The 15,212-nt window shown below is 43.2% G+C and overlaps 1 protein-coding gene across 4 annotated transcripts in view; it reads right to left on the reverse strand.

Moving 5' to 3' along the window:
- Positions 1-15,212, reverse strand: part of ube3c (ubiquitin protein ligase E3C) — a 186,232-nt gene that overhangs the window by 95,213 nt on the left and 75,807 nt on the right. For all 4 annotated transcript variants that reach the window (XM_038798378.1, XM_038798379.1, XM_038798377.1 and 1 more), the window contains 2 exons: positions 12,294-12,398; positions 9,338-9,425 (listed from right to left, as the gene is read on the reverse strand). In XM_038798378.1, coding sequence (XP_038654306.1) covers positions 9,338-9,425; positions 12,294-12,398 — 193 coding nt within the window. The remainder of the gene's footprint in view (positions 1-9,337; positions 9,426-12,293; positions 12,399-15,212) is intronic.

Raw genomic sequence — 15,212 nt, forward strand, 5'->3', positions numbered from 1 at the left:
ATAGACTCTGGATCAGTTCCTACAATTGGAGAGTAGCTAATGTAACCCCACTATTTAAAAAGAGGTAAAATTTCAGAATTGCAGGTCTGCCAGAGGGCGTGGAGAGAATGAGTGCTGCGGCCTATACTTCGAAGATGTTTGTGAAGCTAATTGATGAGGGGGGTCTCAGAGCCCAGAGGTGGACCAGGCACATTGATTGTTGTGACAGAAGCTGCGACAGAAGCCGAGAGTTGGGGAGCCGCCGTGGGTGGTGTTAATCCGAATGTATAAATTTCAGGAGAAAGAAGTTTCAGAGCTGGGCAAGGATGACACAAGACTGCAGTTGGGAGGGTTAGCGGATCCGAATATATCAGGACATTGGGGCCGACCTGGCCAAGCGGCAAGTGGGTTTTAACTAGGCCACAGCAGTGCTTTTTCGGAATAAGGTCCTGTTTGGGGTGTTGTACCCGGCTAAACTCTGGGTGACCTTAAGGGGAAGGAACACTATTTTACGACGCTAAAATAGGAGAGAGATCATTGAAAAATTGTGTGTAGTTCCAAATCAGCAGTGTTCCTCTATAAACAGTCACGCATGTGTAGCTTTGAATCTTCTCTACTCCCCGCAGCAGAAATTAGGGTCAATTCATTACTGTGAGCCTGTCTTTATTGAAGAAATACAGTAGGTCATTGCCAATCTTTGGAGACAGGCCAGAAAAAGGGGAAACAGGATGCACCAACAATGATGGTGACCACCTGCTAAATTCTAGATCTGAATTTGCTCTTTCAGGGAGGAGTGCAAAAGAAATGAAGCTGCCACAGTGACAAAGATCTGTTGGAAGATCCTGGACTGTACAACACTCTCTGACTCCAGTCCATTGCCAAGGATCATCTCGTCTCTTTGGAGAATCATCATTTTGTTGACAATTGTAATGGAAAGGTTGTGTATTTACTCCTCTGAAAACACCAATCATATACAAAAACAATTACAAGCAACCAGCAAAAATGTATCCCAGGGAGAAAGAAACCCTTAACTCCAAATTGGATCAAATTAATAGTGAAAGTTCGGTGGTTATTAATTTGCATAAACGTACCTTGTCTCATCAGCAGGCCATGGAAGCATGAGATTTATTTTTAAGAAAAGCTACGGGTTGACCATCAAATAGAGCTTGAAAATGTCAAAATTGAAATGAAGGGAAGAGGTAGAGCAATGGATTAGCTCTAATAGGAGCATACTGAGCATGTGCAAAAGGAGCTATGTCACAGTGATGTCTCAGAGATAATAGGAGCTGTGTGTCAAAGGGCAGCTGTACCTATATGTTTGTCTAATTAGATTTACAAAAAGTTAGCACATAAATAAATGTATTTTCAACAAGCACCCTTGCCTTCAGCGAATCTCCTCCAGAATAAGAGGCCATTGAATTCTGAGACAAACCCATCGTAACAATCTACTTACCAAGGATAAAAACATTCTGGGCATGGCATTAATAGAATAGACCAAAAATTATATAAAATTATTTAAGATAGAAAGCTAGGGATATGGAAGAGATCATTTATAGATGAATGAAATTTAGTAAAACGTCAGGTCCAAATGCACTGCAACACCCACATATCCTATCCCCCCCCCCCCTCCCACCAACACATAAAAATTAGGAGAGTTAGCAGAGGCATCATTACATCCTTCAGAAATGTATTAAAAAGATGAGGGGACCAGAGAACTGATGAACAGCCAATGTGATGTAAAACTTCAAAAAGAGGTTAAAGAAGGGAAGGACAAGTGGCAGATGAAATTTAATGCCGAGATATGTAAAGTGATTCATTTTGGTAGGAAAAATTCAGACAAAATAAAAGGGATAGTCCAAAAGGGAGCACAGGAGCAGAGAGATCTGGATTTACATATTGCATAAATCATTGAGGGTGTCAGGACCATTTAAGAGGGTGATTCATAAAAGTATACAGCATCCTGACTTCATCAATAGAACCACAGAGTAAAAAAAGCAAGGAAGCTACGCTAATGAGCAGTTCTGGGCACCATATTTTCAGAAGGATGTAAAAGCAATGGAGAGGACAGTCCCAGGCATGAAGAACTTCAGTAACGCGAGAAGGTTGGAGAAGTTGCAACTGCCCACCTTGGATAACAGAAGGTTGAGAAAATTTAAAAGAGGTATTCTAAATCATGAAGGGTTTACAACAGAGTAGGCCGGGGGGGGAAACTGTCCCCATCGTTGGAAGGATCAAGAACCTGATGGCAAAGATTTAAGGTAATTTGCAAAATTGGCGTGGAGGAAACATTTTTCATGCAGTGAATGATTAGGATCTGGAATGCATTGAGACCATGGTGAAGATGTCAACTGGGGTTTTCCAAAGGAAACTGGATCATTATCTGAAAAGAAAAAAAATTGAAGGACTACCAGGGAAAGACAGATGAGTGGCAAGAAGTGAATTGTTCTTTCAGAGGACAATCACAGAAATGATCAGCCAAATAATTTCCGTCTGTGCTGCAACCATTCTATGAGCATGGGGTTACTGAGTTATGGGGATAGGGTGGAGGTGTTGACCTTGGGTAGGGTGCTCTTTCCAAGGGCCGGTGCAGACTCGATGGGCTGAATGGCCTCCTTCTACACTGTAAAGTTTATGAAATAAGATAGCTTCAGCCTAGGCATTTGCTCCAGATACTGAAACAATGATTGGAATTAATAGATGCAAGGTAGCAGTAAATAAGATTTCAATAAAAAGTACTAAAATAATTTATCTTCAGTCCTATTTGAATAACTTCTATTCTATGTGGCCTGCGTCAAATGCCTGGACGTCATAGAAAATGAGTTTGATATCCCTGCCGTTTTGTTGGTTTCTTTCAGTGAACATTAACAAGTCAGTCTGGATAGAGATGCCACATAAAGACCACTTGGCCTTTCGTCACCACTGTGGAATAAGGTATCCCTGTTCACCATCATAACTCAAGAACAAAACAGCCCAGCATGTTAACACCAGATCCCAGAGCAATATATTTGTACACTTTCAGCACCTGACCAAATAAAATCCCAAATTTGTCATTCAGAGTAGCTGGTCGGACCAGCGAGCCTACAATGTGATGTGATCGCATCAAAGGCTGATCCAGAGTGCAGATTTTGTTTCCTTTTAGCAACCTAATACCTCAGACAAGTCATCTACCTCAGAGCTGCCATTCTTTCCTCGCCTGAGATTTGGAAAAAAAAACTCCTTCAGAAAATGTCACAGTTTGACCATGCCAAGAATGGGACCCGAACTCAGGATGCCCAACACATCAGCACGGCACTATTACTCTGCCTGAGAAACTGCATTTTTTACATCCAGTGCTGAGTATAAGCAAACAGGAGCTTAAAATAAAATTATACAGAACTAAGCATTTCATCCACTGTTGCTCACCTAAAAGTTGGAAATTAGAGGCAATACAACATTACTTGATGAAGGTAAAGGAATATATAGCCAGGCATGGAACCATTAATAGCATTTGAGTATGAAAATATTGCCAAATCTATGGAAGTTGTTTCATGAAAAAAAATTATACTAATTTCTGTACGTTTTTCCTGCACTTATAAATAGAACTTTCACCTTCCAGTTGATGCCGTGCACTATGTAAGACTAAAGCTATAACCACAATATCAACATAGATTACAAAATCCAGAATATTAGTTACCAGATGAACATTTTCATTAAGTCAACTTTAGCTGTTCTTTCACAAAGGGTTAAAAGCATTTAAACAAAAATTGCCTGGACAGCAAAGCTAAACCACTATCCTGCTACTAGAGCTCAATTATTCTGCTCAATTAGTCAATTTTATCTGTATTTCTCCATCAAGTTTCTATCTTTTACGAGAAATACGTTCTCCACTGGTCAATGCAGTCTATTTATCATTCTAGTGGCTGCCATTTAAGTAAATGAAAAAGGCCAAACAAACACAGCCATATGCGCTTCAACAGTACTTTCACACTAATTGGGTTTATTCCATATGGAGTCAAGTGGCATTAAACAAATCATACACACATTGTTATCTGCTTGGTTCACACTGTACTGCTCATTGAGCTAGATTCAAAACTCAAGTCATTTAACATTAAAGGCATAGTTGCTCTAAAAGATACTTCAGAACCTAGAGTACACTTGTAGAAACTTGCCCAAAGCTACTAAAAATTAGAGTAATATTTGGAGGAAACGGAGTAACATTTTGTCCATTCTTTACAACAATTAGGCACACCATTAGCGTCATAAAACAAGTTATTTGCCCTATTTCTTACTGGTTTATGAAATACGATATTACACGTGGCAATATTAATAGATATATATATTTACTCTATTTTCCTGTCCATTATTCAATTCAAGAATAGATTTGTCGATCTATATTTTACTAAGGGGAATAATCTTTAATCAGGCTAATCAGAAGGTATTTATAATAACAAATGGCTAGATCAAATCTGGACATTTTTGTTCAACAAAGTCAAAAATCGATATGGGCAATGAGACCCAGTTGGCTCACTACAACCTATCCATTCAGGAAAAATTCCACAGCTCCACTATCACAGAATCAAACTATTTCTGAAATAATTCCAAAGTTTTTAAACCTCCACTCCATATGCTAATCACTTATGTTTTTGAGTATATAAGGAAGTTCCAAAGTGCCACAGAAACTAATAATAATAATATAAGACATAGGAGCAGAATTAGGCCACTCAGCCCATCGAGTCTGCTCCGCCATTCAATCATGGCTGATATTTTTCTCATCCCCATTCTCCTGCCTTCTCCCCATAACCCCTGATCCCCGTATTAATCAAGAAATAATAATTTTTATTAGTACCACAAGTAGGCTTACATTAACACTGCAGTGGAGTCACTATGATAATCCCCTAGTTGCCACACTCCGGCACCTGTTCTGGTACACTGAGGGAGAACTCAATGTCTAATCCACCTTACAAGCACGTCTTTCGGAGCTTATGGGAGGAAACCGGAGAACCCGGAGGAAACCCACGCAGGCACGGGGAGAATGTGCAGACTCTGTACAGACAGTAACCCAAGCCGGGAATTGAACTTGGCACCCTAGTGCTGTGAAGCGACAATGCTAACCACTGTGTTACCGTGCCTTCCAAATGCCAAAATAGAGAAGCTTTAAGAATAGTTTATAAAATTACTTTTTTTTTGATCAAACAATTTTATTGAGGTATTTTTCGGGATTGTAAACAGTTACAGATAACAAAAAAAACAAAAAAGGCAAAAATGTGCAATTAACAATGTAAAATCAATACTTCAATCGAACCATACTGCACAAGCCCGCTCCTCTCCCATCGACACTACCCGCCTATTTATCCCTCCTACTCTACTCTAATCCCCCTCCCCTGCTGACGTTCACTCTCCCTCGAAGAAGTTGATGAATGGTTGCCACCTTCGGACGAACCCCAATACAGATCCCCTCAAGGCGAACTTAATTTTTTTCCATACCCAGAAAACTTGACATGTCCGAAAGCCATAGCTCGGTCTTTGGGGGTTTTGAGTCCCTCCATGCCAGCAGTATTCGTCGCCGGGCTATCAGGGAAGCAAAGGCCAGAACATCGGCCTCTTTCTCGCCCTTGACTCTGTGGCCTTCCAAGACCCTAAAAATTGCCACCCCTGTACTCATCACCACCCTTGTGTTTAGCACCCGGGACATGATCCCCGCAAATCCCCCCCAGTACCCCCTTAGCTTAAGACATGCCCAAAACATGTGAACGTGGTTTGCTGGTCCTCCCCCGCATCTAGCGCACTTATCCTCTACCCCAAAGAATTTGCTCATCCGAGCTACCATCATGTGGGCCCGATGAACGACCTTAAATTGAATCAGGCCGAGCCTGGCACATGTTGCGGTTGAGTTTACCCTACTCAGGGCTTCTGCCCAGAGCACGTCCTCCATCTCCCCGCCAAGCTCCTCCTCCCATTTGAGTTTCAGTTCCTCCGTCTGGGACTCTTCCCCCTTCATGAGCACCTTATAAATATCTGAAACTCTACCCTCTCCTCCTTCTCCTCTAAAGACTATTCTGTCTTGGATCCCTATTGGCGGGAGGCATGGGAAGGATGAGATCTGTCTGCGGACAAAGTCCCGCATCTGTAAGTACCTGAAATCATTTCCCCTTACCAGACCAAATTTCTCCTCCAAACCCCTCAAACTCGCAAAGCTCCCCTCCAGGAACATATCGCCCACCCTCCTCACCCCCGCCCGTGGTCATTTCCTTCCATCCCTTTGCAGCTCTCAACGCAATCGCCAACGGCTCTATGGCCAGTGCAAACAGCAACGGGGAGAGTGGGCATCCCTGTCTGGTCCCGCGACGTAGTCTGAAATAATCTGACACTACCCTGTTCGTCCTAACACTAGATTTTGGGGCCTGGTACAGTACTCTGACCCAATTCACCAGTCCCTCCCCGAACCCAAATCATCCGAGCACCTCCCACAGATAGCCCACTCCACCAGATCGAAGGCCTTCTCAGCGTCCATTGCCACCACTACCTCCACCTCCTTGCCCGTCGGGGGCATCATGATCACATTAAGCAATCTTCTCAAGTTAGCTGTCAGCTGCCTGCCTTTCACGAACCCTGTCTGATCGTCCCCAATCACCTCCGGTACACAGTCCTCAATTCTAATCACCAGGATCGTTGCCAGGAGTTTGGCATCCACATTGATCAGGGAGATTGGCCTGTATGACCCGCAGGATTCCGGGTCCTGACCCGCTTCAGTATCAGCGAGATGGTGGCTTGCGACATCGGCGGCGGCAAGGTTCCTCTGTCCCTTGCCTCATTAAAAACCCTAGTCAAGACCGATCCCACTAACTCCGAGAACTTCTTGTAAAACTCTACTGGGTATCCATCTGGCCCAGGGGCTTTCCCCGACTGCATGGCCTTTAGGCCCCCCAATACCTCCTCCACTCTAATCGGGGCCCCCAGCCCGTCCACTAGTCCCCCGCCTACTTTTGGGAATGTTAGCCCGTCCAGGAACCTTTCCATCTCCTCCGGCTCTTCCGGGGGTTCTGAAGTATACAGCCTACTATAGAAGTCCCGGAATACCTTATTCAGTCCTGCCGGGTACTCCACTCGGCTCCCCTCCCCATCAATCACTCTACTTATTTCCCTGGCCGCCTTCCTCTTCCTGAGTTTCTGCGCTAGCAATCTGCTGGCCTTCTCCCCATGCTCATACACCACTCCCCTCGCCTTCCTAAGTTGTTCCACGGCCCTACTCGTGGATAGCGCCCCCAGTTCCGCCTGTAATCTCCGCCTCTCCCCGAGTAGGTCCTCCCCCGGGGAACCCGCATGCTCCTCGGCCATCCGATACATTTCCCTAACCAATCTGTCCATTTCTGCTCTATCAGCCCTGACCCTGTGAGCCCGAATCGAGATCAGCTCCCCCCTCACTACTGCCTTCAGCGCCTCCCACAGGGTCGCTACTGAAACCTCCCCCGTATCGTTCACCTGCAAGTAGTTTTGCATACACTTCCGAAGTCTCTCACATATCCCCTCCTCCGACAACAATCCTACATCTAACCTCCATTGCGGGCGTTGGTAATTCGCCCCCCCTGACCTGCAGGTCCACCAAGCGCGGGGCATGGTCTGAGATAGCGATTGATCCTCAGACTTTGTCTGCGGGCTCTATTTTCCAACTCCTCTACTCTGTCCAGCAGTCTTCTCTGCCTCTCCTTCAACCTGTCGACTTCTAGCGCCGCAATCGTCTGCGCATCCGCCTGCTCCTCCACGGCTCTCCCAGCTCCTTAACTTTTTCGTCCTGGGCATCCAGCCTCTGGTTCAGCTGATCCATTGCCTTCTGAAGTGGGTCCAAGTTATCCCGCTTCAACGACTCAAAGCTGCTTTTAATAACCTGCAGCATGTTTTCCAGCGCTTGCTGAATTGCTGGGTCCGAGGTCCGCAGGTCCGCCATCTTGGGTCCCAGGTCGGCTTCCCTTGCACCTTGCCTTTGTCCCTTCCTCCCCCGTTTCCATTGCTTCCTGCTCTCCCGCGGTTCCATACAGCGCTGCCCGCTCCTCCGCGGCCGTCCTTTCACCGCTCCACAGTCCCACTATACCGGGGAACCAGGTCCTTAAGTCCCGCCGGAGTGAGAGCCCCCGAATGTGCGGCTCACTCACTCATTGCTGCAATCGGAAGTCTATAAAATTACTTCTGAATAACATACAAAGACAGGAGTGATGGCTCAGCTGCACAGTAAATTTGCCTTCGGCAACCTTAAAATGCACTCTTCTCTTCCTATTAGGCCCTGACAATTTTCCAAATTTACTACCTTAGATACGATCATATTCCCTACTTGACTACATGTGTTGGAGGATGAAATGCAGTTTTTCAAACCTTAAGTTCATTCCTAGAAATGGGGATCTGTTCCGTGACTTTTCTCTGCATTGCCTCCACAGCTTAAATGTCTGAGTCACAATAGCAAGAACTGAATATAGGGCTATGGCACAAACATGGAAGTAAGCACTATCTTTTGTAGACTGATTGACACCATTATTGTTCCTTACAGAGAACTATACAAAATTGACTTCACCGTTAGTGAAGCTTTCCAAGAATGTAACCTCGGCAAGCGGCAGGACTTTACATCAAAGTTATTTTTCTTTTTGTGGGATGTGGGCGTCGTTGGCTGGGCCAGCATTTATTGTTCATCACTGAGGGCATACAAGAGTCGACCACATTGCTGTGGATCTGGAGTCACATGTAGGCCAGGCCAGATAAGGGGTGGCAGATTTCCTTCTCTAAAGGGAGTTAGTGAACCAGATGGGTTTTTACGACAATCGGCAATGGTTTAATGGTCACCGTTAGACTTTTCATTCCAGATTTTTATTGAATTCAAATTTCACCATCTGCCGTGGTGGAATTCGAACCCGGGTCCCCAGAGCATGATTCTGGGTCTCTGAATTACTAGTCCAGCGGCAATAGCATTCTGCCACTGCCTCCCCAGAGCAGTACACATATTAAACACAACTTTTTCGGATTACTGTTGTTTTCATCCGTTTCTGTTTTAGATGTAGAGTTCAAAAAATGTCTTTGCATTATTCATTGATGTTCCATCGTGACCAGAAATTTATGCAACTCATCTGCCAAAATACTTAGTTTCTTTTGACCTCACCCTAGTTATTTCAACATCCTTCATGATTAAGTCATGTCAGTCATTTTTCAAATTTGTACAGGAATAATTGTGTTGTTTTCGACTCGACAATCAATCAACTCTACCATTTCCTTTCGATAAAATGTGGCAGCTATTTGCTGCAGACTTACATTGACTAAACAGTGAATTTTGTCATAAACTTCCTCATTTAAAGGAGATACTGACAACGTAAATTAACTTAAGTAAAAGGAAAGCAATTACCATCTAGTGTTGATTGCAATGGTCCTATCCTTCCCATTCGACGCATCCTCCAGACATGTCTAGCTGAGGGCACATACAGCTGTGTGACCTAGTAGCAAGAGATGCTGACAATAAGTAACCATTAGTCTTCCAACTTCAGTGGATTTTAAAACAATAACTTCACAATTGATATATTTTAAATGTCTCACAGCATTTCAAGGAATCAGTTTGTCTATAAAGAACAAAATGGCACTTCAAATAATCAATTCAGTATTGACAACTGAAGTGACTGCAAAATGAAAGCAATTAAGGTAAGTAACGCATTAATTTGAGTGAATTTTGATTTTTCTTTCAGCTTGCTTAACGTCAACTTACATTACACAGTGTGATTTCGCCATGTTGCATTCTTTTTTGGTCAGCTGAGCGCCTGACATGTGTGGAAACAAAATAATGCATCACGGTCTAACGGGATGAATCCTGATCCTGAGGGAGGGAATTGTCATAGCTACTGTAACTATATTTTAAGTATCCGCATGTGGACATGTGAAGGACAACGAGAAAATGTTTAAACCATTGTACAATTTTCTTAGGGGAGGTCGAGTAGGTTGGGCCTGTACTTATTGGAGTTTAGAAGAATGAGCGACAACCTTATTGAGACATATGGGATTTTCATGGGGCTTGACAGAATAGATGCTGAGGGGTTGTTTCCCCTTGTGGGAGGGTCTAGGACCAAAGTAAGGGGTCACCCATTTAAGACAGAGACGAGGCGGAATTTCTTCTCCCAAGAGGATGGAGAATCTGTGGAATTCTTTACCACAGCGGGCTGTAGAGGGGGTTTGTTCAGTATGTTCAAGGCGGAGATAGACAGATTTTTAATCAGTATGGGAAGGGAATCAAGGGTTATGGGGATAAGGCGGGAAAGTGGAGTTGAGAATCATCATAGCAGATCCGTCATGATCGTATTGATTGCTAGGGCAGACTCGATGGGAGCAGACTTATTCATTTTAAAAAGGATAGAACTAATCAAGCTAATTACCAGCCTGTTAATTTAACATTTTACGACGATAGGAAAGATTTTAGTCTCTAATCAAGGACAAAATTAACAAAAGACTTTAAAAAGACCAGTCAAATTTGTTGCTTCGTGTTACAGAACTTAATATTGCTGAAAAGCGACATGTTGCCAAAGCTTTTCATCTTGCACTCAGCAGGACAAACGCAGAGTGCCAAATTTCAAAGGATCACATCAATTTATACTGCAGGAGAAACGGGTGCTGATTGGTTGGCAAGCCGACTGATTGGCTGAAACGTTGCCATAGAGAAAACAACAGGGAATTGTTGGCTCCTTACGCTACTGGGTAATTCAAAACAAGGTGCAAGGCTGGAACATATTCCTTTTGTTTGCAGAGAATGGGTCCCTTCTGGAAAGTGTGGAGTATTCCACCATATTTCGGAGTGGCCAATTTTGTGGCAGACTTTGGGGAGCCAGGAGCTAAGTTCCTCACTGCAGAATTCTCGTCCTTTGACCTGCTCTCGTAGCCATAGTATTTATGTGGCAAGTCCATTGGGTTGTCAGGCCCAAGGATGTTTATGATGGGTGATTGAGCAATGGTAGTGTGTTGAATGTGAAGTGAAGATGGTTAAATTCATAAAACCACATAACAAAGGAGCAGAATAAGGCCATTCGGCCCATCGAGTCTGCTCTGATCTTTCAATTGTGGCTGATATTTTTCTCATCCCTATTCTCCTGCCTTCATGACCCCTGACCCCCGTATTAATCAAGAACCTATCTATCTCTGTCTTAAAGACACTCCGTGATTTGGCCTCCACAGCCTTCAGCAGCAAAGAGTTCTTCAGGTTCACCACCTTCTGGATGAATAAATTCCTCCTCACCTCAGTTTTAAAGGATTGTCCCTTCATTCTGAGGCTGTGCCCTCAGGTCTAGTTTTTCCTACTAGTCGAAACATCTTCTCTGCATCCATTTAAACATCCTCTCTTCCGTTGGATAATTATTGCCTGGCACTTGTTCATTGTTACTTATCACTCATCAGCCCAAGTCTGAAAATTGTCCATGTCTTGCTTCGATCCCAGAGTAGTTGCAAATGTTACTGAACACTGAAATCATCAGCAAGCACGCCATTTCTGTCTTTATAATGAAGGGAAAGTCATTGATGAAGCAGCTGAAGTTGGTTGGGCCTGGAATACCACTGGAACTCCTGCAGCAATGTCTTCAGGCTGAAATGATTTGCTTCCAGCAACCACAACCATCTTCCTTTGTTAGGTATGACCCAACCAGAAGAGAATTTTCTTCCCGAGTCCCAAAAGCTTCAATTGTGCCACATGTTGTCAAATACTACCTTAATATCAAGGGGAATCACTCTCACCAGAATGATAGCTGGACTTCATGGATTAAATTAAAATGAGAGATTACACAAACCAGAGTTGTATGCCCTGGAATTTAGACCGTTAAAGGATGATTTGATCAATATATTAGATAAATATATGAGAGATGAAAGATAAAGTATTACTGCTAACTGGGGAGTCTGAGACTGGGATATAGTTTAAAAATTAGAGTCAGACCTATGAGGAATTAAATTAAGAACACTGGTAGTAGTCTGGAACGCTCTTCAGCCAATGGCAATTGAATATGTAACTAAAACCAGCCTGCCCGTTAAAGCATTGATTTGTAAGGTTATCCCAGAGCAGAGTGGGAAGAGAACAGGTATAGTTTCTGTTAGTGAAATGTAATGTGCGAGAAATCAATGACAGCACTCTGGAGTATGGCTACCCTGACTGGATGAGGATTTGCCACAGATGTCTGACTTCAGCCTAACCTTCAAGGAACAGGCTGATCACGTTTAAGTCACTTGATTACACTTATGCTCTGAAGTCATAGGCAAGAGCAGTCTGACAAGGAATCCCTAAAATTGCATACCAGGAAGTCTCTTTATCTCTTGTACATCCGCTGAAAAATACGCACCTTATCTGCTCGGATATTAACTTGATCAGAAAGCCAGTGATCAGGAGGGCAGAACTGCCTTCTCGTGTCTCTTGACTTAAGCATTTTCACTAAATTAGAGATCACCTATGTGAAAGAAACAAACACATGACTTAAATAATAGCATTGTGCAATATACTATTTAACGCACAGGCAACTTCGGGCTTATTTCTCTTGCACAACTCTCAAGGACGACTAGTGTTTTCCATCATGAAGTGTACAAAAGTCAAATCTGATCGCAAGGAACAAAGTTACAAATGCATGACAACAGCAGAATGCTGATGGGCAGTTTGTGAACGTTACGTAGTCCAAGATTGCGTTGTACACAAAATCACTTCTCAATTTCTTTTCCTCACACACTTACAAAAGACTTGCCAGGAATAATTCAAACATTCACCAGCCGCTCGACATCTTACCCAAATGGTCTTCATTTATGTCTTCTCCTCCTCCTTGCCCCCTGTAGTACCGTAACCAAAGCCACTTCCTAATCATCAAATATCCACACTCACCCTTTCCAACAACCAAAAGAAAGAAGTTATTTTCTGCATCCCCAATTAACTAATACTGATGCTAATTGTAGAGCCTGCTATAGCTTAGATTTGCTAATTTGACAGAGACTGGAAACCAAACCTGGCATTTTCAAATGTGTGCATTTTTTTAAGATCAATCCATGTGTCCGTTGACCCATTCAAAATGAATTTAAAAACATCACTTCTATATGTAACAGTTTCTGCCCACATCAATTTTAAGCGTCCCATCTCAATAGATTTGAAATGTAAATATTGCAATACAACACTCATAGTAATTCCCAATGTGTAATTTAACACAAAACTCAATAATCAAGAGAAATCCTTGTCAGTCACTTATTACAGAAAATGAATGGTTAGTTAGAGGTTAGCAAGGTCAGATCTATTGTTTTTTTTTAATTTAGATTAGCCAATTATTTTTTCCAATTAAGGGGCAATTTAGCGTGGCCAATCCACCTACTCTGCACATTTTTGGGTTGTGGGGGCGAAACCCACGCAGACACGGGGAGAACGTGCAAACTCCACACGGACAGTGACCCAGAGCCGGGATCGAACCTGGGACCTCAGCGCCGTGAGGCGGTTGTGCTAACCACTAGGCCACCGTGCTGCCCTTGGTCAGATCTATTGTTGACCGCATCTCAGAATTAACAGTTTTGTCAAGTGCATTCTAGGGTGTATGCCAGCATGACTAGTTTTCACCAAAGCTAAAATAGAAAAATATGAAATATCTACAGGTTGTACCCGGCATGGCCTTTAAGTCCTTTTGATGCGACAGCAGAAGATTCATTTTAGTTAGAATATGACCTATTCACAAAGCAAAAAATATTTTGCTGAAGAGCACAGCTAATCATAGAATTTACAGTGCAGAAGGAGGCCATTCGGCCCATCAACTCTGCACCGGCTCTTGGAAAGAACACCCTACACAAGCCCACACCTCCACCCTATCCCCACAACCCAGCAACCCTACCCAACATTAAGGGCAATTTTGGACACTAAGGGCAATTTAGCATGGCCAATCCACCTAACCTGCACATCTTTGGACTGTGGGAGGAAACCGGAGCACCCGGAGGAAACCCACACCGACACGGGGAGAACGTGCAGGTTCCGCACAGACAGTGACCCAAGCCGGGAATTAAACCTGGGACCCTGGAGCAGTGAAGCAATTGTGCTAACCACTAAGGTACCGTGCAGCTAAATTAGGTTATATCGACTATTTTGATCAAGATTATGCAGTGTCAGTTTATTTTAGTCAGACTGACATTACAGAAGCTGAAACTGTAATCTCAATACTACTGCTTTGGGAAGTGGGAAAGAGTGGAACAATAGGGTCAAAACCCAAGAATTTCTTACCAAGCACCATCATGGGAAGATCAACAGTACAAGGGCTGTGACAGTTTACGGCGGCCGGCCATCACCTTTGCAGGGTGACGGATGTCAGTAATCAATGCTTTCTTGCGAGCATCACCCATATCCCAAGAACAAATCCATTCCCACTACTGATTAGTATGCAGTGACCCCTGCTGGAAATCAAGGTGAGGACAAGAGACAACAAAACTCTGGCATTACTTTGTGGAGATAAACAACTGGATGACATCAGCCTCAGATATGACAAAAGTGCCATTAGGGCTTCTGGTCTCTGTGGACCCGTACCCCAAGATTTGCAGCCGAAGGGCAAGTGTGGGAGAAAGCCGAAAATATTTCAAGCTCCGACACTAGCAACTAATGACAAGCACAGAAAGGGAGAGTTTTAAAACCCCACATAGAATTTTACTATTTTACACATTGGAACAGTGCTGACAAAAAACATCTAACCCTGCACAGCGTGTCTCAATCCTGGAGTATCTATTATTTTTACAGAACCCTGCAGCATAGTCGTTGGAGAATGACTGCTCCACAGTGCCTGCTGTGCAGTTTGCAGAATTGTGAAGTTTAATAGAAAGGGGTTTTAACCCTCTTGACAAATGTAAAAGATTGTGTAATATTTTAATTGTACGAGTACAGTTACTTTTGGAAAATATATGTGTGCATAATTCATTGCTATTCCCAAAATCGTAAACATCAAAAATATGCGACCACCTTTTGGTTAAACAAGCTTGCAGCACTATGCTTTAGGAGTACTTTGCTGGCATTATGCTGGATGAGTTCCAGTTAGTCAGATGGAGTCTGTCAGTCAGTGAATGAATCAATTGCCAACATAATAAACTAAAAATACATAGTGCTTGTTTTCTTTCTCCAATAAGGTCAACAGTCCCGCAAAGAACAGAACAGATTAGAAGTACAGAACCAATCGTGTCCTTTTGATTGACTTGCACAATTAATTATCACGTAGTAAAAACAGAATGTTTAAATTATTTTTTTGAAATTTAGAGTACCC

The sequence above is a fragment of the Scyliorhinus canicula genome, chromosome 5 (genome assembly GCF_902713615.1).
Source record: "Scyliorhinus canicula chromosome 5, sScyCan1.1, whole genome shotgun sequence".
In the NCBI taxonomy this organism is placed as follows: domain Eukaryota; kingdom Metazoa; phylum Chordata; class Chondrichthyes; order Carcharhiniformes; family Scyliorhinidae; genus Scyliorhinus; species Scyliorhinus canicula.